The sequence below is a fragment of the Poecilia latipinna genome, unplaced genomic scaffold, assembly GCF_001443285.1.
Source record: "Poecilia latipinna isolate Pla-1442-1.1 unplaced genomic scaffold, P_latipinna-1.0 Scaffold421, whole genome shotgun sequence".
NCBI lineage: Eukaryota > Metazoa > Chordata > Actinopteri > Cyprinodontiformes > Poeciliidae > Poecilia > Poecilia latipinna.
The window spans coordinates 93,825-116,748 of NW_015113037.1; the positions used below are offsets into that span (position 1 = coordinate 93,825).

Consider the following 22,924-nt stretch of genomic DNA (forward strand, 5'->3'; position numbering starts at 1 on the left):
CGTATAAGTCATTTTAAACAGATGCACGGCCTTGCAGTTCAAACGTTTGCCTTAATTTCCCAAAATAATTCAAGTTACCACACCTTTTTTTATTTTTATTTTAAAAAAAGAAACCTTCCACCACAAAAAGGGTGCACTTTAAAGTTCTTCATGAAAACCTGCAGTATGAGCTCAGAGTTATGTTTCCTGGAGTGGATGACTTCGAAAGGTTCAAATTAAATCCAATTCTGTGATCATTTCAAGTTCCTTGTCATCACTTTGCCAGAGTATCCGTAGTGTTCTGCTTCCCCCCGCCACCCCCCAATCCCCTTGCCTCTTTTTTTTTTTTTTCTGAAATGAAAATGTTAACACTGACGAATAAAGCCAGACCCTCAGTTCTTGACATTGCGCATGTCGTGACAAAGAATTAAGGAGGAAAAGTGGGGGTGGGGGGAAAGGGAGAGAAAAACTTCACAGGCTTTCACTGCAAACATTTCAGTTCTCCTTAAAGTAGTACGTATCTCTGCAGCATTATTTTCATGTCTAATCGTTCTTTTGATTTAACAACACAATTGCGTAACTACTTTGGGCTGAACCAGAGCTTTCTTCACTGAAATAAAACGCTCCCAGGAACAACAGGGGGCTTTGTCAGTTCATCGCGATGGCTCGTCGGACGTCAGTCGGTTACTTCTTTCTCTGGAAGACGTTGGCCAGCATTGCTCCAGAAGTGGTCAGCTGACCCATCTTACTCAGAAACTTGGTCTTGGCATCTTCACCCACCAAACTGGAGGCAATAGAAATTGATCTATTAAAGGAAAAACCACACACACAAAAAGGCCAAAATAGTTTCAATTTGTATATAAAAAATGTTGAAATCATGAGCTGAAAAATATATATTTGTTAAAAACAAAAGCAACGTTTCTATCTTTAACGTTGCTGCTGTCAGATGTTTTACCCTTTGCTTGACTTTTTTTAAAGAGGAAATACTACATGCCAGCTGAAACGCTCCTGATCTTTACAGTCCAACGGCTCCTTAAGTTCCTCTTTTGGGTTAGTTACGAGTCTGGCTGATGCAGTGGAGACTTTAACAGCACCGGACTGAACTGCTCCATTGCTCAACAGAAGAACAAACATCATATCTTAACGGCAACTGTAAACAAGAGCCAATGAGCATAGGGATGTTGAGTCTTAGTGGTCAGCGTTACCAAACAGCGTATGGTTCAGAAGAGCTCATAAAAGAAAATGGTGAGTTTCACAAGGTTTCAGTTTTCCAGTTGAGCGACTCCTTTTTTTTTTTTTTTTGTGGAACACCGTCGAAATTTCTGGTCTGATGAAAATCTTACAAATATTTTTTAGACGTGTTCCAGGAGAACTGAAAGTTGTGTTCGTATCAGCACAGAAACACTTTAGGTTTTGTGGTCAATAAGCTCATTGCTGATCAAATGAAGACCAGCTTTTTCAGCTATTCTGACTTCTTAAAGCACATTCATTTTCTTCTTTACCCCTGTGTTCGAATCTTCATAAAAGGGACCATTGTTCCTACAACGAATAGATCGATCAACATGTCAGCTACACGCCAGAGAAACTTCTCTACAAGTCAAAACTTTAGGTGAAATGACTACAAATGTAATGGCTTGCCAGTTAATTATAAATATTGGAAAAGTACAGCCTGGCCATTGCCTTCCTGTGCATCTCCACTTAAAAATTCTCGCTTGCAGCACAGTCTGGTCTTTCTCCCCTTTGTTTGGATTCTCTGGTAGAAAATTCTCTACCAGGCCAATTGGCGAACAAAAGGAGAAGTTGGAAACGACGAAGTCGATTTTCTGCGCTGCTTTAGAATTGCAGTCTATTCGTAGGTTTACCAATGGCAGTGGAAGATCTGCAGTCCATGACGGCCACAATTCGAAATACTGAATTAACATTAAGAGCCGCCTTTTTCGATTTGGCACTTCTCTATTCGCAGTGGAGGATGTATGTTTACAGGGCAGATTACTTCCAGTAACCTTCACTGCATTGAACTGGCGCATTATGCACGGCACTTGCAAACGTCAGCAGTTAGGCGATTCAACATAATCCACGCTTCCAGGAAGCAATTGGACCCTCTGTATGAAACAAATAGCATAGAACAAGGGGCTGGTTTTTACCAAGCTAGGTCAGCTCAAAACTTAAAACTCAAAAATCCAATCCTTTTTTATGACAAGTGAGCGTCTCATATTAACGTTCACGGCAACAACAGTAATCCTCGTTTAGGAAACTGTAACATTTATACAACGGCTATTTACATTACGAGGAGTTTGCAAATGGAGATTAACCTCTCTAGTCTTGCTAATCTTTACAAGATCACATGCTAGCTCAGTAAAGATTTTTAATTTGTTTTGAAATCATACATAAATCCTGTCTTACTGCTGCTCTCATTGTGTTTCTTATACAAATAATGATAATTCAGGACAGAATGGCTGCATAGGCCTCACTATTACAGTATGAATGAAGATTTGCCTGCCTAACATAATAAAGCATTTGTTTCTAAAACATATTAACCTGGAAACTGTTAATCTTTTTAAAATGATGCTTAAAATGAAATATCTTGTGATATGGTGCAAGCTCTACAATTGTAAGATGAAAAAGATTACAGCTGTTACCACAACCATGGAGGGTTTAGGTGTAAATTCATCTTTTAATTTTAACAAGCTGAAAATTTTACGTTTGGCTCTGCTAGAATCCCCGTACGGATCTATACAAACTCTGATTATTGAGAAGGATATGCATCGTTTTTGACATACTATGTTTAAATATGGTATGAAAACATTTTCCAGTGAAGAAGAGACTCACCCTTGTGCGTCAGAAATTCCTCTGTTTTCCACCTTTATTTCACACTCTTTGATCATAGACCCTAGAATCACCTGTTGGGGGGGGAAAAAAACTCAGTTTGAGCTGAAACGTCCCATCTGTAAAACACTAAAATGATTTACACAAACTTCATCTGTAACCTCCACGTGACATAAATTAGCTGGATGTTCCGAGACGCTGAATAACCCACCGAACTTGACAAAACTAAGATGCTAAACTTGACAAAACTAAAATGCTGCGTCTGTAACATAATTGAACCCTGGTATCAGGATCACAGGGACAAAGCGAATGTACAGAGCCGACGGCTCAACTGATCATTAGTCACATTGGGAAAATGCTCACATGAACTGGATAGCGTGAGACTTGATGACCAAAATAAATATTTTAGGTGTGTGTCTGAGTGTTTCCGTGAAAGATGTAAAGAGCCAGACGGATACCCTGGGAATTATGAATGAAAAAATGAGGCAGCCTGGTGCAGCAGTTCTTGAGAATGCAGATATTCACGTCTGTGAATTCGAGGTGTGTGAGAAGAAGAAGAAAAAAAGAAATCCCCTGTTCGTATGAGCGTGTGTGTGTGTGTCTCCTGACCTCATGCTCTGGAGACAGTTGCTCCATATCAGCGTGCAGACACCTGAGGCCTGGCAGGAAATGGTTGACTATGACCTCCTCAGAAATGACTGGACAACGCGACACGTTAAGGACGAGAATGAAAAGAAATCTTGGTGCCGGTTCATTTAAAGCGTCACAAATGTATTAGTATATAAAAGGTTTTTCAGGCTTTTAAAAGTTTCCAGATTTTGTTGTCTTATAACAACTCTTAATGTGGTTTCAATTAATTGCTTACAGACAAAGCTACACAAAGAGCAACTATGCTCCAGCGCCATGATGATTCAGACTCTTTGTTACCACATACTATACTACTTTCTGGTGCATACCACTTCAGCAGCTCATGTTGTTTGAATTAATCAGTCCCTGTTTATTCAAATTTCTCAAAAGTGATCACAGTTTAGACATAACTCATCTGTCAAACTAGATGGTAGTGATGTGACTAAGAGGAATTGCAGTACACCAGTTCAGAAGATGATCTTCAGCACAGGACTGTCTCTAGGTAAATGGGTTTTTAAAAACAAAAACAACTTTCACTTGAAATTGGACTTTTGCGCAATTTAAAAACCTAGACATATGAGCTAGATCTGACTTCCCTGGGAAGCACAGCACATGGCTCACCAAGGCCTGTGATCATTATGAATGAAGTCCTGATATTGCCTCCATTGATGGGAGAATCTAACAAAGAAGCAACCGGTACATAACCAATCAGAACACAGTGGAGGAGCTGCCAGACTGAGGGAACTCCTTAGATGATTTTGTGCCAGAATAACTCCCAGAGAAGCATGGGATGCAAAATTTGACTCAACAATAAACTATTTGATCAAAATTCCCCCAAACCTCTTGGGAGGGGAAAAAAAATAAATAAATAAAAGTCACTGATCAAGATCATCCTTGAAGACCAATACACAGATGGCTTCCTACAGACAGAATTGAAACAAGAGTTCCAGGTTTAAGTTCCATGCTTTTAAAATTTTCCATTCTGTTTTTATTTCAACTGTGTGGATTTTTTCCACAGATAAATGGAAAAGTTTACTTTTATTTTACAATAAGTAGTTAAATACTAATTTTCTTTCTGTTTCTGTGCAGAAAATTTTACAGACGAAACTTACAGTAAATTTAAAGGAACATTCCCAAGCAAAAGCAAAACAAACAAACAAACAAACAAACAAACAAAAAAAAACAGAAAAAAAGCAAAGAAAAGAGAAAAAAAAAGAATTGGCTTTGATTGATGCAAAACAAGGACCCCAGTTCTCGACAATGGTGAAAAAACTAAGTTATTTTGTCAGAATCAATTGGGAAATTATTTTTAAAGCTGAATAAAATATGAATTTTATTTAGTCTTAGTGTTTCTCCCTTGCTAAATGTGTAAACATGTTGAGAGCTTAACTACCGTTCAAGCCCAAGATTTTTAATTTCCATTTTAGATATTTTCAGCATCTATATGAAATAATAAAATACATACAGTAAATGTACTGAGAAAATCTAATGTTCTGTATCTTTCACTGTTAAAGGTATAGACTCTGTTTTTTTTTTTTTCAGTGGCGGGTCTCTTGCCACCGAAAACAAAAAGCGAATAAAGGTAATGCTGCTAATTTATCCATGACTGCCGTGGCTCTGCCACACGTCAAAGTTTGAGGGGCCTACGAGGGACGAACGGCGAACAAACGTGTATTTTTAGACATGGGAATGTACAGCATCAGAGCCTGTCACACTGATTACAAGAAAAAGAAGGAAAAAAAAACGTACAGTGGGAGGTATACCCTCTGAGGTTAGGGCTACACCTCCTGGACACGACAGCACTGAAATGACAGCCTAACAAAAATCCACAGGAATGAACCTCAGGCCAGCTGGGCTCTGTCTGTGTGTTCTGGACCTGGGTGGGGCTCGGCCGACGGAGGAAAGGCGCGGCCGAGAGAAGGAAAAAAGAATCACAGACGAGCGGGATGAAAGAGGTGAAGCAAATGCAACGCAAATGAGGATCCTGTCCAGAGAGCTGTTGCTGAGGATTGGAGCTGCTGTTTTTCTTCACACACTTTCTCTTGCTTCTCATCCTTTCCTTTACCGAACCAACCCTGTAATTACTTGCATCCCCAGAATGGAGACAGCTTGCTTTTCCTTTCTCCTACTGCCAAATGACAGGCAAAGCCAGCCAACGTACACAGTCAACCACACTCTCAGGCAGTGAGACCACACCGATACGTACCAGCAACTGGGTCAACATCCAGGAGCAAACCAGAGCAGCATGGCGAGCTTTCTGTCCCGTCACACACTGACTCACACATGACAAAGACGGAGTAAATACCTGAACTGAACAGGTTACCTCTAAAGTTTTTCTTCATGGCAAGTTGGAATCAAATGGAGCTGAAACGATTAATCGAATTAGTCGTGATTAATTGATTATGGAAATAATCATCATCTAATTTAGTAATTGCTCATTGGCATATACACACACACAAACACACACGCAAGCTCATTTGCTGAAAGACCACCACCCTAGTAAATAAGCCAAAACTACAAAAAAAAATGTTGGATTTTGCCCAGTGTGTAAATAGATTTTAACAGAACTCCTAAGGTAGCAGTTCTAGCATGACCTGGCTCAAATTCTGTAAAAAAAAATAAAAAATAAAAAAAAATCTTTTGCTATCCAAATATTAATCCCATAAAGTAAACACTAGTAGACAGCATTTCTTTTGTTAAAGATGCATCTTTTTCTGCAAATGATCAGGAATACACTAAAGAAATGCTATATTACTGCATTTCATGAAACAAAATAAGAAAATAAGCATTTTCTTATTTAAAAAAAAAAAAAGAAGTTATTGAATTATTTATTTATTTGCATATTTTAATATATTTCTAACATTGACTACAAAAGGCCTGGTTAAATCTGCAGAATGAGCCAATTTCTTTTAATCTGACTAATCGATTAAGCATCACAATAATCGCTTAAAAATCAGAATAATCAATCATCAGAAAAATTGACAGAATAATCGATGACTAAAATAATGGTTGGTTGCAGCCCTAGAATCAAAGCAAGAAAAATGAAGGATACAGCAGCAGGAGAGGGCACTGTAGGCCTCGAACAGGTGGATGGCGATGTCGATCCTCTTGCTTTCCACCGACTGGCTGTTGTTGGCTAATGCAAGCTTATGAAGGTGCGGGAGAACAACTTCAGGGACACAAAGAAGTCAAAAGCACAAACAAACCCTTAGTGTGCATCGCAAAAACGTGACTGTGCAGAACGGGAGAGGTTGTTGTGTGGCGTATGGTGCGTACAGTCGTCTCTGAAGCGCGGCTCTGCGTTGGGACCGACCCTTCCGAACGTCCTGATGATCTCCATGTGCAAAGAGTGCTGATCCTGGTACTGAGGGTCTTCGAGGAACGACGCCAGCTGCATTTTCACACGCTCCAGCAGCTACGCACAAACACGTAAAGTATTAGCTGAAATTTCCACAGATGTGGAAAATTGCCGTGAAACAAGCGCAGCGTCTCAGTCGTCTGGGAAATTTCCTTACCTCTTTTTGTGTGACAGTCTCCATGATGGTACCAAAGGCAGGAATAGTGGCGATCCTAACCGATCTGCAAACGGCAGGAAAACACACAAAAGAAACACTGACCACTTTCTGCCATTGCGTCACTCTGTTCTAAATAATTTGACTTTAAACCACAACCAGAAAGACCTAAATGTTATCTGCAAAAAAGATGCCCCGTATTTTAAAGCATTTGCAGGAGTAGATTGTGGTGTTTGGGTCCCACTAAAGCGGCTCGTGTGGCTGCAGAGGCTGTCATCAGTGGAGAGACTCCTACAGGTTTCCCAGGCCACTTTCAGGTTTTCAAAACAAAGCTGCAATCTGATTCCAAAACTTAAATTATGTATTTATGCACATTCCTTAATTTCAGTGGCACCTTCAGACTACAATGAGCGAAACCACAAAGGAGTAGGTTTGCTGTGGCTAACATGTGTTCTACGTTTCATCCAAATGCAGTGCTTAGAGCGTAATGAGCCGACTTGAAACCCTAAATAAGACAGAGGTGGTTGTTGTGTAGCTCGTTCAAGCTTCGTTTAGCTATTTTCATGAGCAGATGTAACATTTAGGCTGAGCTAACTGGAGGTGGCAATTGGACAACTGATCTCCAATACCCGACTGATTTCTGCATCCCAGTCTGGGCTGCATAACCTGCTTTGTTGCCGAACAGTACTACTGACTGAGCATTTGCAGTGGAGATGTTCTCATTACTAATGATTAACTCGGGGTTCAGTTGTGGTAAGGTATTAAAAATGTGCCCTATGGTTGGTAAATGAGGACACCGATGCAAGATTATAGCACCTGCCTTGAGTTTTCAGGGTTTTAAAACAGAAAGAGCAACAATTTGCAGATAACATCAGATCAAACCTGACATTTAGCGTTCAGTCGAGAGACAGAGTCAGTTGTTTCTAAACCAATGAATAACACACAAAAGGTAACAGTCAATTTTGTAAAATGGCTTAAAAGCTAAAGATTTCCTAAAGTGAGGATCTATGGAGTACTTGACAGTAGTCAGTATATTACATGTAAATAACAGCATTTGAGGCCCATTAGCACAGACTACAAAGCCAGTGTGTGTCACACTCCCCAACGATTAGCAATGGTGTTTCATTTGTTGCACTTGGGAGAAGGAACTACAAGCTAGCTGATGACAAATAAGAATATGCGTCAAAGACGGACAGTAGATTCTGTCTGTGTCCGTCTGAGTGTTCGTCACCGACCACAAATGGGCTCTCACGGTGATTATAGATTGGAGAAGGAAGATGTTTGGATGAAGAAGTCAGATAAGGACTAATAAAACTGGGTTCTACTCCAGAGGAGATTTCAGTCATCTTAAGCTAAATCCCAAAAAGTGCAAAGCAGTTTAACAATTCCCAATCGTAAACCTTTATATCCTTTTTAATCTGATAGTTGCTAAGTAAAATGGACAGTGTGGTTAATTAGCGTTATGTGTTCAGATAATACTAATGTTCAGTCTGTCTTAAACCGACTAACTATGTAGATCCATCTGAAGCACAGATAAAATTTGATGCACATTGCAATCAATAATATAGTTTACTTGAGCCGTTTTAGATGTTGGGAAATTGCTCTTCAGTGAGCGGTTTGTTATACGAGGTTAAACAGGTATCCCTGTCATGGCCAGTGTAAATGTAAAAAATATTTAATTTCTGATTTTTTCTCATATTCTGCCAATTGTGCAACATTTTCTTTTAAGCTACACACAAACAGTAAGATATTAAAAATAAAAATGTGTACAGGTTTAATGTAGAAGCTCATGCCAACTGCATGTACAAACGTGTATTTACATAGAATGATGATATGAAAGAGGCTACATTCCAACAGGGTTGCTACAAAGTTTGTCATTAAAAGTCTTTCAGTTCCATTTCATCTTTCTGCAGGTTAAATGGTATCCAACATGTGGCATTGCTAAGGCAAATGCAAACAAAGAAACCATGTTACACTGTAAGGATGCAGCCAACAAAATGACAATGACTTCAGAGTTTGCTTTCTGTTTTTGCATTGATTAACTCACAATTCAGGCCCACTGCACAGTGTTATTAGGGCTGGAGCCGCCCGACGGTCAACTAATGCTTCACTCATGCCTCGAAGAACCAACTGCAAACCCACCACACAGCAGGATGAGAGAGTGGGAGAGGTACGGGAAAGGAGAGGTGAGAGTGAGAGGCAGAGATAGAGGGGATAATACAGGTTTTAGAGTGAAAGAAAAAAAAAAAGAACAGGGTGACAGGATAAGTAGAGAGATGGGGCAAAAAATATAACCAACCACCAATAGAATCCTTTAGAAGATGCCCTGCTTCAATAAGGAGAGGGTGGGGGAGGAAGAGGAGGGGTCGGGAGGAACAAATGAACATGCAGGGATAATGCTGTTGGACGGTATTGCATGCAGCGATCTGAAGGGAACGGGTTAGTGTTAAAAGACAGATGAGGCGATGAGAGCTGGCATGCGCTAGTGTTGCAGGTTGATGGCGAACACTTGCAGAAAATTCGTGTGAAACAGTGGCTGCGCAGTAGAACCACCCTAGCACAGCCCAAACCTAAACAGGAGCCTCTTGAAACGACAAAACAAAGCCAATTTAATGCAAACGGTCTCACTGAAACCCTGAGCCCTCAGAGGGATTACGCAATGCCGTTAGAAACGACTGGGTTTTGTGGGTAAAATTTGCTCCACGCAGGTGCAGACTCGTTCTAGTGCGATAGTTGTCAGGCGGCAGAGAGAAGGGGGAAAGAGACGCAGCATTGTTTTTTACTGTTGTTCCACTTACATTTCAGGGTCGGAAGACAGTGTGATGAGAGCCGGCACCACTCTCTGAGCTACCAGCGTCTCATTCACCCCCTTCACCAGCAGCTGATCGGATTGGACAGAGCCAGCCGTGAAGTCACATAGGTGGGCGGGGCGTTTGGGACAAGAGCGAGCAACACCGGCAAAAGACAGAGAAGAAAAACAAAACAAAACAAAAACAAAACAAAAAAGCAAAAGAAAGAAAGAAAGTAGGGAAAAAGAAAAAAAAAACACAAAAAAGATAGGAATAAAGTGATATACAATGACAAGAACTGTAGCTGCAAGGCACAGAACGGCACTACACGTATCAGGCAAGTGTGTGTACACACAGTTTTACACACTCACACACATCCACTCGTACTCTAGCTCAGATTCAACTACGGTAAAGCGAGCTCAAAGCTGTGGGTTCTTTCCACAAACTCCAGATCAAATCATTTCATCCAATTAAAATCAGGAAATCATTTTAAAAAGCAGGGAATTTGATCTGGCATGTGTGGCAAAGGCCCCCCCCCTCCCCCTCCAATCCACAGTCCTAACGATGGTGGACGACTGTACACTATGGGATGGTGAAAGTGATGTGCTTTGGGAAAGGGTACAAAATTTACAAAACAGGGGGGACATGAAGACAGCTTCCCATTCTTCCTCCCCCGTTTATAAAGATAAGCAAAGTTCCACTGCTTTAACTAGACCCTCATGCCGACATCTGATCTAAAGGTTGCACAGAGCTCAGTTTGAATATTTTGCCTCAAGAGGTTTCAATCATCCCAATCAGGAAACTACTGCAGATCAGCAATCATTTCTGTTTCCACAGGGCCTGAAATTCTGACAGTAAAAATAATGTGGTTTTTTTTTTTTTTTGGGTCATCTTCATTACAGACTGCTCTCAGTTTGCTGACCTCAGCGCTTCGACACAGAGCAGGTATTTTTATAGCAGCTTCTGAGATCGTTGTGCAGTGAAAAGACCTGACGTTGGCTTGAGGAGGGTTTAACCATCACAGCTGGAACCAGAGTGCTGAGAACCTTTTTGCTAAAGTCTTCACTTACATTCAAAAGACACAACAGCTTAATATCATATGCATCTTAAAGCAGCAACAGCAGCAGAAAGCAAGGCTAGCACATTTACAGCAAATAGATGAACATTAACATAAATGCATACTGCACTAAGGTAAATATATGTTTAAAAACTGCAGGCAAATATTTAAATACTTACAGTCACTTTATAATTAAGAACTTATGTAAATTAAATAATAATCTAATAAATTAGAACTACAAATAATTCTAAAGTACAACAAATAAAGAAGATTATATTTACTCTTTGATGCTTCTAAAACATATTACATTATTTATTTCAGTGTCTTAGTAAGAATGTGACAAAAAAAAATATTCTGATAGTTGAATAAAAATCGATATAAGAGTTTAGTTTGTACCTCAAACATTCGTGCTGCGGTACACCTCACCAGAGCAGACGTATGGACAACCCCGTACCATAAGACAGTCAGCAGCAGCTCATGATACACTGGGTTGGCACTGACATGGGCAAAAACATGAAACGACAAACTCTGCCGTCATCCGTTTAATTATTATGTTATATGTATTTATTTGTGTGTTTGTGCCTTACCCAAGTTCTACAAAGGAGGCCTTCAGGCTGTCGAGAGGAGCGTGAGACAGAGACAGGGTCGTCATGACGTCCTCCAGGAAACCCACCAACAGCTTACGATCTTCCTCCTGCATAGATTTGATCGGCTACTTCATCTGAGTACATATAAATCTAACATACTAGCATTTTCATATCCACTTATGTAGGTACTTTTAGAAAACTAGGAGGCACCGATATGAACATTTGGGCTGAAATCAGATATTAAATACCGCTTGTGACAAAAAACTGATTAAAAACTTATCAGACGGATATGTTAAAATATTACTAAGGTTGGCCGATACCGGTGCTAATGATGTATCATGCCTCCCTGGTTCCAACACACAAAATGATTATTCATTTCTGTATCAGGGTTTTTAAGTGCTTCCTACATTTTTGTTATTTACAATAACATTAGACTTCTTTCAATCTAATTTTCTGGTACCCAGTGAGAAATTTAAAAGATAGATAATGCTAAATTTAGAAGAAAAATGAATCAATATCATTATGAAATAAACAGTGCATTTGCTGATGCATTGTCTGCTGAGCATAAATGTGGATTATCTTATTTCAACCAATTTATAATCGGGGAATCTCTAACAAATCATTTCATTTATGGTCATCCAGTAGCAAATATTTAAGTTGTGAATGAATATAAAACTTGCACAAATGAATTTGTAAGTGTTACGGTCTTTTTTAAAAAAAAAAAAGGATAAACTAGTAATCACATCAAATATTGGCCAGGAAAAGCCAGGTGCGTGTCGCATAAAAAAAAAAAAAAAAAAAAAAAAAAAAAAAACAGCACTAGGCTCTCTGTAGATTTAAAGTTACCTGATTGTAACAGGTCAGCACTCCAGTGGCATAGATTGGGACTGTAGCTTTGGTCAGTATGCCGTTCCCTGCTGAGGCGTCTGACAGAGCAATGAAAAATAGAAGTTAGGTGAACCACACAGAGTGGAGAACATTTTATTAAACAACAGTACTTGATGTTAAAATAGGATGGAAGAAATTCAGCTTTTTAATAAGTTACAAGAAGAAAATAAAAATACTCCTGCTGCAGAAATGTGTTTCTAAAGCAACGTATAATGAGCAAACTATGACATCAAACCAATGCACATGTGTTTTAACAACCTTTCATAGTGCTTGATCAATTAGTAAAATGAAGAAACAACAGCATACATATATGGGGAGATGATTGGCAGTGAATCACATAATGGCCCATATTTGTTACCATGACTTTGCCTGAAAGAAATGTGGCCTGATTATACTTCTATTGTATTGTGGTCTTCCAGAAACCCACAGAATAAGACCCATGCTATGTAAAGATCAGGATAACCTCAACACTGACAGGGTTTCAGATGAAAACACATTTCATAAAAGGCCACAATACCAACGCTAAATGACTTGGCAGCTAAATGAAACCAAAGGACCCCGTTATAACTGCAGAAACATGTCTGGAATTAAAAAACAACAACAGAAAAGAAACAAGTAGAAGAAGAAGAAGAAGAAGAAGAAGAGGGGGAACACCCAACGTTGACTCCAAATAGCTTGTTTACATCAATTGTGTCTGGAGTTTAAACTTCATCTATCAACATTCTCTTGAGAGAGTTTAGAACAAGGTATAAACACACACAAAAAATGAGAGAAAGTAAAATAGCCCTTACCAACATTCTCTTCTGATAGTCTTAGAATCTCCTGGAACTGAGGCTTCACCTAAACAAACCAGACGACACATACAGAACATCCATGTCACTCATCTATGGTCAGTCTTAGAAAAAAAAATGGCTTGTTTGCTGTGAATACTGGCACAGCTTTAAAAGCCAACAAGCGAAAACATTTGATACAGTAATAGCACTAGTCTTGAAACTTAGACTCGTAAAATAAACCACAACAGAAAATTATGACTGCTTGATATGACAACTCGGTAAACTAAAGCGCGGTAGTTGACCAGAGTTTACCTTAGTGTTGGTGAAGATCTTGCCAAACGTGCGACAGAACCTCCAGAAAAAGCGAGAGAACTCGTGAACGCAGGTTGACGAAGTCACGTTGATGCGACCCACAATATCTATGAGCTGAGGAAGGCTGGTCAAAATACAGACAAGAAATTAAGTTGACGATTTTGTGAAAATTTCAATACAGTGTTTAATATGTGTCGATTACTGAAAACAGTGCCTACAAATATTAATAGTGTTTAAACTTTCTATGCTTTGTCTTGTCACATCTATAAACTGAATTGTATTTTATTGGGATTTTATGAAAGACGCCGACAAATGATACTGTTCTGATTTTTTGTTTTCGAGATAAAAATCTGAAAAGTGTGGCATGTATTCAGCACTGCTCTGTAAAGCTGTTGTTGCAGTCACAAATAAAGGTTTTCTGGAACAAGCCTCCCATAAACTACTAACTGAGTTTATAGTTTATATGTTTTGAAAAGCTTAAATAACATGTTGGTCTATCATTTATAATCTCCATAAAATAGTGCAGATTGTGGTTCAAGCAGCATACATGTGCAAGCCACAGTCTAAATGTATCTATTTACATTAGTTGAAATCTTCAAAAACAAGTTTAACTGAGTCATTAAAATTTTTGCTGAACTTCTTAAATCAGTGTTAATTTCCCCTAATCCAGTAGGTTTTACATTACGTGCTCATGTGTGTATGTCTTACAGCTGGTTGACCACCCACAGCAGGCTTTCCCAGCCAGTGGTTCCTTCATGCTCCAGCTGGTGGTCATAGAGGAGCAGCAGGGAGCTGAGCAGCTCTCTGTTCCCAATGATGATAGCCATGTCCTGAAGGGGAGAGGCCGGCCTCGGGAACCGGGTCACTGGGCGACAGACAAACGCTGCTCATTCAACCCATCTTCCGGCCAAAACTTCTGCTGACCTATTGCGATTTTCGTAAACGGAGACGCGTGTGCATTCTCGGGCGTTTTACCTTCTATCGCAGGTATGTCTTCGTGTGGCTTGGCTCTGCTGGTGAAGGGTGCATTCTGCAGCACCACTGCAAACAGAGGTGGAATCAGGGACTGGAGAGCCGACAGAAAAACATGAAGCTTGTGCTCGTCCAGGCCGTGTTCTCCCTGCTGCGGAGAGGGAGAAGTCTCAGTTAGCATGAAAAGCGAACGACGGCAGACCCCGAATAAAGCAACACACAGAAACTCAACTGTGAGCAGTTTCTCTATACGAGCCAGCAGAGAAGGTATGAGTGCAGTGTGCAGGGTGCCCAGCTCTGTGGTCCAGGCAGCGAAGGCAGGAATGAAGACCTGGTGGACTGCGTTGACCACCCGCTCTGATGGGTCCCCAAGCGAGAGCAGCATTAACTCAAATCCCTGCAACGGATAAAGCAGCAGTTTTGCGTGGATCAGTTGAGTGGGATTAAAAAGAAAGCCATGATTTACATTCCTCTTCCCAGGATATTTACCTGGGCGTATTTGTCAGAGTCATCAATGTAACCCATAATAATACCCAGGCTTTTGACCACAGCCTCTCTGACCATGTCAGCCTTGTCCTCAGCCAACATCTGCTGCAGCATAGACAGTACCAGCGAGCTACGGATTTCCTTCTGAAAACAAGAGGGAAGAAGTGAGGGATTTTAAGAAAGGAAACCGACAAACCTACATAATCTTCGTTTGAACTCTGTGCTCAGTTTAAAACTTACAGGCAGGTACGGAGCTAAGGCTCCACAGGCTTCAGCCACCAACAACCGCCTCTCCGGATATTTGTGGTTAATCTGCAGAGGCCAAACGTGCGCACACAAGTGTTGAATGTAAAAGAGGAACACAAGTTGAAAAGGAAGACAGACAGACAGACTGAGGTTACAGTCACAATGGAATGGAAACAAGTGGAGTGTCATAAACATGCTGACCCTGTGGAAACCACAGTTTGTCTTTGTCTGCAGATTCTCAGCCTCTGGACGGCTGGCAGCGGCCATTGCTGCGGCAATTGCTTTCTGTTGATCATGAGTGTGGTTGCACAGGTGGCAATAAAAACAAAACTGCTATCTCACTCCTGCCAGGGTCTCTCACAAAGCACTGAAAGCAATTTTCATAATCAGAGAGCAGCACTAAACAGATTTCCCACTGAAACAAAGTGATTTACATTTTGCATTAAAGCTTAGGACATCGCTTGCATAATTTACATTTGAATATATATCTGTATGGCGCTTTAGACACTCGAAATAAATGAAATGATTAAAAGTCTTGACCTTTGAACCTGGATAAATGGTAAAATAGCTTAAAAGAAAGTAACAGTATTTTTTTTTTGTCTAGAGTAAAATATGAAACATTAAGAAATAAGAAGGGAAAACATTACATATGCAGTTAAATGATGCTTGAATTTATCCATTATTAATATAACTTGACACATGCAGCGTTGTTACATTTTGTGAGCTCACTAGCATTACCATCAACATATTCACACACTTGTCTTTCATACAACTGCAAAGCAGAAGGAAAACGAGACACAGTTCTTCCAAATGCGACACCAATACAAATCTGAAAACTCCCCAACTTTGGTGTTTAATGGCTTACACAACTGGCTACTGTATGATGTTTTTCTGATGTAAATCACTTTGAACTGCCTTGTTGCTGAAATGTGCTACACAAATAAAGTAGACTTGCTGTAACATGGGACCTGACCAGGGCGTACCCCGCCTCTCGCATAGGCGCCAGCTCCCCTCATCATCCCATTAGGGAGGAGGGTGTTAAGAAAATGGATGGATGGAATAATGTTGTAACATGAGAAAATGTGAAAAGGTCTAGGGATAAATGTCTTTTGAAAGGCAATTAAATTCAGTGGTATCAAGTGAAAAAAAATAAAATAAAAAATGGTGTTGATTGCAGTGAATGTACCGTACCTGCTCCCAACATTGAGGAAGCAGCTCGGCTTCGACTCGAGTGGGACCCACGTGTCTTGCGAATGCAACGCAGCCCGTCAGGATCATTTGTCTACGGGCACACAAACCGACTTACATGAGAAAGCGTCAGTGGACGAGCACTGTATTATTCTCCTTCACCTAAGCAGGATGGCAAAACCTAAAAAGACACCGAACAATTAAACCCGCGTCCGTTATGTTTACAATATACACGGTTACCTCTGCTCATCATCCGGCCTCTTGATCAGGTTGAAGAGGATGTGGAGGAGCTGGTCCCTCTCCTTAGGTTCTGGGTGAAGACATGCAGTGCACAGTATGAGGGGAATCAGCTCCTGAGAGGGAGAAGAGGACAAACACAAGGTCTCACATTACATTTAAACACCTTTCGTAAGCAGCTCAAAAAAAAAAAAAAAAAAAAAAAAAAAAAAAGGTCGACACTGAGCAGGTCAGTCAATGGAGAAGCAGGAGCAACAGAGGAGGAGGTTAGGTCAATAAAAACGGGGAGAAAATTGGAACGTCACAAGCAGAATACGACACAGGGTAACTTTTGGAAAATGGGGAGTCCTTTAATACCGCTGAAAACTTGCTTACCTCAAATATCATGTCAGTCTTATAAGGACTCATTCAGCTTTGGAGTCACACACACATTTAATGTTACGTACTGTAGAAGCTTACAAACTGCATGCACACACACACAGACACAGCTGGATATTGACAGACACACACGCACATCAAGCTCCCCTTCTAAATCTGAGCTCTACTCCAGAGTTCAGGCAGAGTTCATGGGACCTCTAGCCAGAAGGGAGAGTGCTCAGTTGCCCTTGATAGAGGGCCTCCATGGCCAAACTGCGGTCAGTCCTACATTCCCTACAAACACACCAAAATTAAAGAGTGCAAACAGAGTTAAAAATATTTTTTTTTCTTCCTTTCCGAGAAGATATAATATTCTCCTGCCAAAGCTCTGGAAGAGCAAGCGGAACACCGACAGTAGGACATTATCGAGAGGACTGGGTAAAGATGGGGTTCTGGTGAGTCACTCGCTCAATGCTCAAAGCTCCACCGACCTTGTGAAGTTAGTGCCAGGCTGGCGGACTTGCACAAACTACAGAAAAATCCAATAATAAAGTATCACTGGATGGTTTTAAGTGTCTAATGACAAGTCCTGTGTGGGTGAAATCAGTTCATGTGTTCAGAAGTTGCAAAGGAACGGAGTTCAAACAAATCTAGCTGTCACATTTAATAAATTTTTTTTTGCCTTGGCGTCTGAAAGCGCTTCACGAGAGCAGTTTTCTAAAAGCCTACAGCACAGGCTCGATTAAATGACCAGAGGAATTCACAGAGCACACACATCCAAGATCCTTGAAACCACCCCGAGTTTATTCGAGTACGAACCCTTGTGTTTCTGAAAGAGACTCCTTCAGGGGGTTAAACACACCGAACTGACCTGTTCTGGGAAACACTGTGGGAAAAACGAGGCCGAGCAACAAATTGGCTCAATGCTTCTCTTCAAAGACCAGAGCTACTTCATACTGACATTTAAGGACTGCGCCACACACTAAATTAACTGAATTTCAATTTAAAACAGATTTTGGTTAAATTGCTGCACAACACAGACAAATGTGATGCCAAACAAGATGTTGTCGTCTTGACCAAGATGTCAGGCCCCTCCACAACAGATGCTGGATGGTTTTTGTGTTTCTCAAATTAATTTGAATTAGAAATCTGATGTGTATTATTTTCCATGTAAAACTGGTAGCACTGTTGCTTTGCAGCAATAAGGTCCTGGGTTTGAATCCTGGTCTGTGGCCTTTGTGTTTGTTCTCTTTATGCACGTATGGGTTCTCTCCAGGTACTCATAGGCAACAATACCAACAAAACGGTGAGGTACTTAAAAAAAATAAAAATAAAAATCACATAGAATACAAAATGAATCTTATTCTGAAATCTGAAATTTACCTACTCATCCAAAAAAAAAAAAAAAAAAAAAAACCTCAACATGCAAATTCCTAATGAAGAAATCCACCGGAATTGAGAAACACTGATCTAGACAAATCTTTTTAGTCCAGTTTGTGACAAAAAAAAAAAAAAAAAAAAAAAAAAAAAAAGCTAAATGTTTGCAATAGTGCAAGATTGGAAATTGGCCACAAAATTCTCATTGGTGTACTTTTTTGTATGTACAAAATGAAATTGAGAAGTTGATGTTTTAGAACAAGACTACAAACACACACACACACACACACACACACACACACACACACACACACACACACACACACACACACACACACAAAATTAATTGGATGCAGTTCAAATTCCAGCACTACAATAGAGTCTTGTACCTGAAACACAAACGCAATGTTTACTGATTTACAGAGTCTAATAACAAAGCCAGGTGGCAGGCAGCCTGAAACAGCTCACCGTTTCAGGTCAAACAATTTTTTGCCTTTCAGTGGGTCTCGCATTTAAACTAAAGTCTCGTCCCCAGGCTTGTGGGCACAAAGTTTCAAGTTGCAAAGCAAAAGTGTGAGCAGCTGCCTGTGCTTATGAATACACGGGGTAATGATCTGTGAATCCAACTGACACAGAGCAAAGTCCACAACACTAAAGAGGGGCTCCAGAGGATTAGCGTTTCCCTGTAATTTTATTTCTCACCAACCTCTCCCTTTGCTTTGTTTACCTTGATTTAGGAAGGAGATTAGGAGCTTCTTAACGGCCTGAGATTCACTACGCCTACATTGCCAAGGCGATATGCAAAGCAGTGAAACTGCAATTCACTACAACCAGACTTACCTCTTTTAGACAATCACAAGGTGTGATGTATCGCGTTTCAACACGGTTCAAAGATTCAAATACTTTGTGTTTGTGTACAATAGACAGACATAAACACAAACTGCATGCAGGTAGTCAGTGTGTACACCTGTGCAGGTGTCTGTTTTTTTTAGTTCGAGGGGAGCCACGGTTACTGCTTGACCTATTTCAACACTTTTTTTCCCCCCTATTTTGTACCACTTGCTCTTCAATATCGTTATCTACTGTGCGAGATAACAAAAAAAGACCAGAAAGAAATTTAAATACTGCTGAAATGACCTTGCAAATGTATTCATACCTCATGAACTTTTTCACATTGTGATGCAGCACCACAAAGTAGTTAAACACGTTTTTCCCAACAAAATCTGAAAAGTGAGGTGTACATTTGTATTCAGCCATCAAAATGCAAATCTTTATATTCAAAATGCTGTGGTTGCAGAAAATATGACCCTTCACGTGTTACAAAGAAAGACACGGTGGTGGCAGCATCATAATCTGAACATGCTGGGTTTTTTTTTTTTTCCCCCTCAGCAGAAACAATGAAGTTGGTCTGAGTTAACGGGCAGACGGAAGGAGCTACATACAGGATAATTCTGGATAAAGATAAATAAATTGAGAATCAGTGGAGAGCTTTCAAAATTTTTACTGACAAAGATTTGTGAGTCTATTCTTGCAACGGTGGAATATGTGGTGTTCTAAAAGTTGTAAAAGAAACTTTTCTTTAGTCATTTACTTCTTTGTGCTGGTAAATCTAATTTTCTTCCCCCCAATGAAATAGATGGATTTTTGTGCTGAAACATGACAAATGTGAACGAGCTTATGGGGTATCAATATTTATGCAAGGTGAAACATGACGGTAAAAAAAATAAAAAAATAAAAAAAATAAAAAACATCTTTGAAGTTTTAACCAGAAAGTTGACATGCACCAAATAAAAAGACACAATTACCCTTGTTTATCACTAACCACTGTCTGAAGTTAAATTGCACCAAACTTCTTTTGTTTTAGGTAAGTTAAAATTACTTTATTGTTTATTTATGTATTCGATTTTAATCTGGGACCTGAGTCCAGATCTTGTTCCACAAACAAGCAAAGCTGGTATGACAATAATAAAAAAAAAGAAATCCTAGAAAATATGTCAGAGAAATCTAAATAATCAAAAAGATAATGTAAACAAAATCCGAAGCTCACGTACATTTCAACAGTTTTTGGTAGTAATGCATCTGAAATTTATGACTTGGATCAATCAATCACTCAATCTTTATTTATAGAGCACATTAGACACACAAAACTATAAAACAAGGCAAGCCATTTGGGTTTCCTTTCACATGTTTCTTATTAATGTGGCATTTAGCAAATAGATATAATTTTACTAATTCTAACTGAAATGAAACAGAAGTTTGGTCTGATTTGACTTCGAATAGTGAGAAATAAAAAGTGTCTTTTTATTTGGTGAGTGTACATTTCTGATTTCAACTGTGCTTGTTGAAAACATGTTAAAGATTAATTAACTGGCATGGATTTTTCAACCAGAATATTCCAACAATCAGGAACAGAAAAGCTTCAGCAACTAGTGGAAAATAAGCAGGAAAAATCACACAAAACCCCTAAAAAGCTAAAACTGCTAAACTTTGGCAATCTTGTACAGCAGGATAGCAAAACTCAAGAATTTTTTTTAAGCTATGGGAAATAACTCTGGATTTACTTGCGCTCTTTTATGCATTTACTTATTTCATGCACTTATTTGTCGCCGCTCTTAGCAGTTGTAGCTTCAGAGGGAAAGTTGGCCATAAGTCGCTTGAATCTACACGTCAGAACCATGCAGATGAGTGCGTGAAAGACTCACCTGGCAAAGATGTGAAACCATTCTCTAGAAGAGAGGCATGCATGAGAGTGAGAGAATGAGTGAGACGAAGAGAGGAATAGAAATAAAAACCAGTGAAGAGGCAAAAGGCCAGCAAAAATGTGACAGACCAATCCAAAGTAGCAGCGGAGAAATGACGATGAGGATGATAAAGTGAAACCAAATGCCTCCTCAAAGCAGGATGACATTTCAAAATCAATAGATGAGACACAAGACAGCAGGAGATTTACAGGCTGAGAATGTTTATTTGCTAAGCAAACTCTATAAAACGCTGCGCAAATTTTGCGGGTTGACATTTAAATAACAAACCATCCTCCAGAAGACTGAAAGCCTCCAACACAGTGTGCACCGTCACGCTACAGGTATGCTGGGTTTCGTCTACTACTTGAAGGAAAAACATATGCAAGAAAAAAAAAAAAGTATACTCTAAGGAAAATACTTTTCAGCAACGTCAAATTGTGAAAGCATGCTCAACTAAGTTAAGCAAATTCTGATAAGGAGATCAAGTCTGATATCTAAAATATATAGACATAAAAATGATCATAACAAAAATAAGCTAATAAATCTGTAGTTTATGTAGACTAAAAGGTTTCGAACAAAGAACATCAAGTCGTTGGAGCTCCCCGAAACAATCCCCCTGCTTAGTCCTGCTGCTCTGTGTGCATCTATTGGATATTAAGACAAGATGCATGTGATTGATCGGATACAGGGTGGCGAGGAAGAGAAGCGCAGAGGGGCAGCAGATGTGGTGGGTGGGAGGGTTACCTCTCGTTTAGCAAGGAGGACGTTGGGGACGATGTGAGGAAGACAGCGGCCCAGCATCAGCATCACGCTTTCCTCGCTGTCTGCTATGCGAGACACCTGGAGGCAGGAGGGACACGCATCAGTTTCTGCTGCCCTGAAATGCATCGATCCACTTCCCGCTGTTTTGTGTCGCTGACCTCGGCTCCGAGTCGACTCTCGGAGCACATTCTGCAGAAAGACAGCAGGGCTTGCTGGAAGGCCGGGGATAACTTCCTGGAATGGCAGGAAAAAGTCACGTTGGAAACCATCATTATAGTGCAGCGCTCCACAACTCCTGTTAATTCCCACCCCCCAAAAAAGGGGCTTGGCAATTGCTCCGACCACAAAATGACAGAGGTGCAAACAGAGCCAAGCTGCAAGAGAGCTAAACTCCTGCCACGTGCGCATGTAACTGCTGTTTGCCTTGCACACAAAATTTGCTAAATTAAGTCAGAGCAAAAAGACATTAGAACAGTATTGTGAGAATATAAGTTGAATGGCCTTCAACTGAATCCAGTCCATTAGTTATAGACAGGAAAAACAGGTATGATTCTGTACTGGGTGAGGCATTAAGTGTTATAAGTGAAAGGACTAGAGGTAGAAATTCTGAAACAACGACCAAATAAAAATCCTCTGTCAGCAAGAGCAGAAATCTGCATTTTCACACAAGAGGGCAGCCTGTCCATCCTGTCTGCAAAGCCAGATCTCTACCGCCATCTAGTGGACATACCATGCAACTACGCAAAAAAAAATGGTTTCATCCGTTAATTTTGGGATCATTTTATACCTGATATTATTCAAATATTTAGAGCATTTAAACATCAATTTAACTTAGCCATGGTTGCTTTTGATTGGAAGAGAAAATAATAAATACAAATGCTTTTTGGGACAAAAAGGCCTGTCACTGAAGCTGCCCAGACATATACATTGATAACATTCACTTTAGTTGTGGCCCCTTGAAAAAACTAAAGACGTAAAGAAGTTGTTCTTTATTGTAGAATTTATAGAGTTACAGCAAAACATAAACAGAAGAATCAAAATACAGTAATGGTGAGTTTTAAAATTACTTCATACTCACGTGGCCCTTTGGTCTACATAGAAAACTAAAGAATCTAAAACTGTGTTTCACAGAATCTGGAGCTCTTGTGTTGAGAAAAATTACGAGTTTGACAATCAGCTCTGGGTACGTGTGCAGACAGGAGATTTTA

The 22,924-nt window shown here is 39.9% G+C and overlaps 1 protein-coding gene across 9 annotated transcripts in view; it reads right to left on the reverse strand.

Moving 5' to 3' along the window:
• Nucleotides 1–231: 231 nt before the first annotated feature.
• The window catches only part of relch (RAB11 binding and LisH domain, coiled-coil and HEAT repeat containing), a 32,863-nt gene continuing 10,170 nt past the window's right edge, over nucleotides 232–22,924 (reverse strand). For 3 of the 9 annotated variants that reach the window (XM_015037867.1, XM_015037861.1, XM_015037857.1), the window contains 22 exons: nucleotides 21,875–21,950; nucleotides 21,699–21,794; nucleotides 20,916–20,939; nucleotides 16,483–16,595; nucleotides 16,246–16,336; nucleotides 15,049–15,120; nucleotides 14,812–14,952; nucleotides 14,555–14,719; nucleotides 14,326–14,473; nucleotides 14,059–14,215; nucleotides 13,351–13,474; nucleotides 13,057–13,105; nucleotides 12,224–12,303; nucleotides 11,378–11,484; nucleotides 11,187–11,286; nucleotides 9,743–9,825; nucleotides 6,948–7,011; nucleotides 6,709–6,847; nucleotides 6,485–6,601; nucleotides 3,415–3,503; nucleotides 2,809–2,879; nucleotides 232–784 (listed from right to left, as the gene is read on the reverse strand). In XM_015037867.1, coding sequence (XP_014893353.1) covers nucleotides 664–784; nucleotides 2,809–2,879; nucleotides 3,415–3,503; nucleotides 6,485–6,601; nucleotides 6,709–6,847; nucleotides 6,948–7,011; nucleotides 9,743–9,825; nucleotides 11,187–11,286; nucleotides 11,378–11,484; nucleotides 12,224–12,303; nucleotides 13,057–13,105; nucleotides 13,351–13,474; nucleotides 14,059–14,215; nucleotides 14,326–14,473; nucleotides 14,555–14,719; nucleotides 14,812–14,952; nucleotides 15,049–15,120; nucleotides 16,246–16,336; nucleotides 16,483–16,595; nucleotides 20,916–20,939; nucleotides 21,699–21,794; nucleotides 21,875–21,950 — 2,227 coding nt within the window. In that variant the 3' untranslated portion in view covers nucleotides 232–663. Of the gene's footprint in view, nucleotides 785–2,808; nucleotides 2,880–3,414; nucleotides 3,504–6,484; nucleotides 6,602–6,708; nucleotides 6,848–6,947; nucleotides 7,012–8,991; nucleotides 9,075–9,742; nucleotides 9,826–11,186; nucleotides 11,287–11,377; nucleotides 11,485–12,223; nucleotides 12,304–13,056; nucleotides 13,106–13,350; nucleotides 13,475–14,058; nucleotides 14,216–14,325; nucleotides 14,474–14,554; nucleotides 14,720–14,811; nucleotides 14,953–15,048; nucleotides 15,121–16,245; nucleotides 16,337–16,482; nucleotides 16,596–20,915; nucleotides 20,940–21,698; nucleotides 21,795–21,874; nucleotides 21,951–22,924 lie in introns of all 9 variants that reach the window. The other 6 variants (XM_015037868.1, XM_015037863.1, XM_015037860.1 and 3 more) reach the window with 5 other exon arrangements.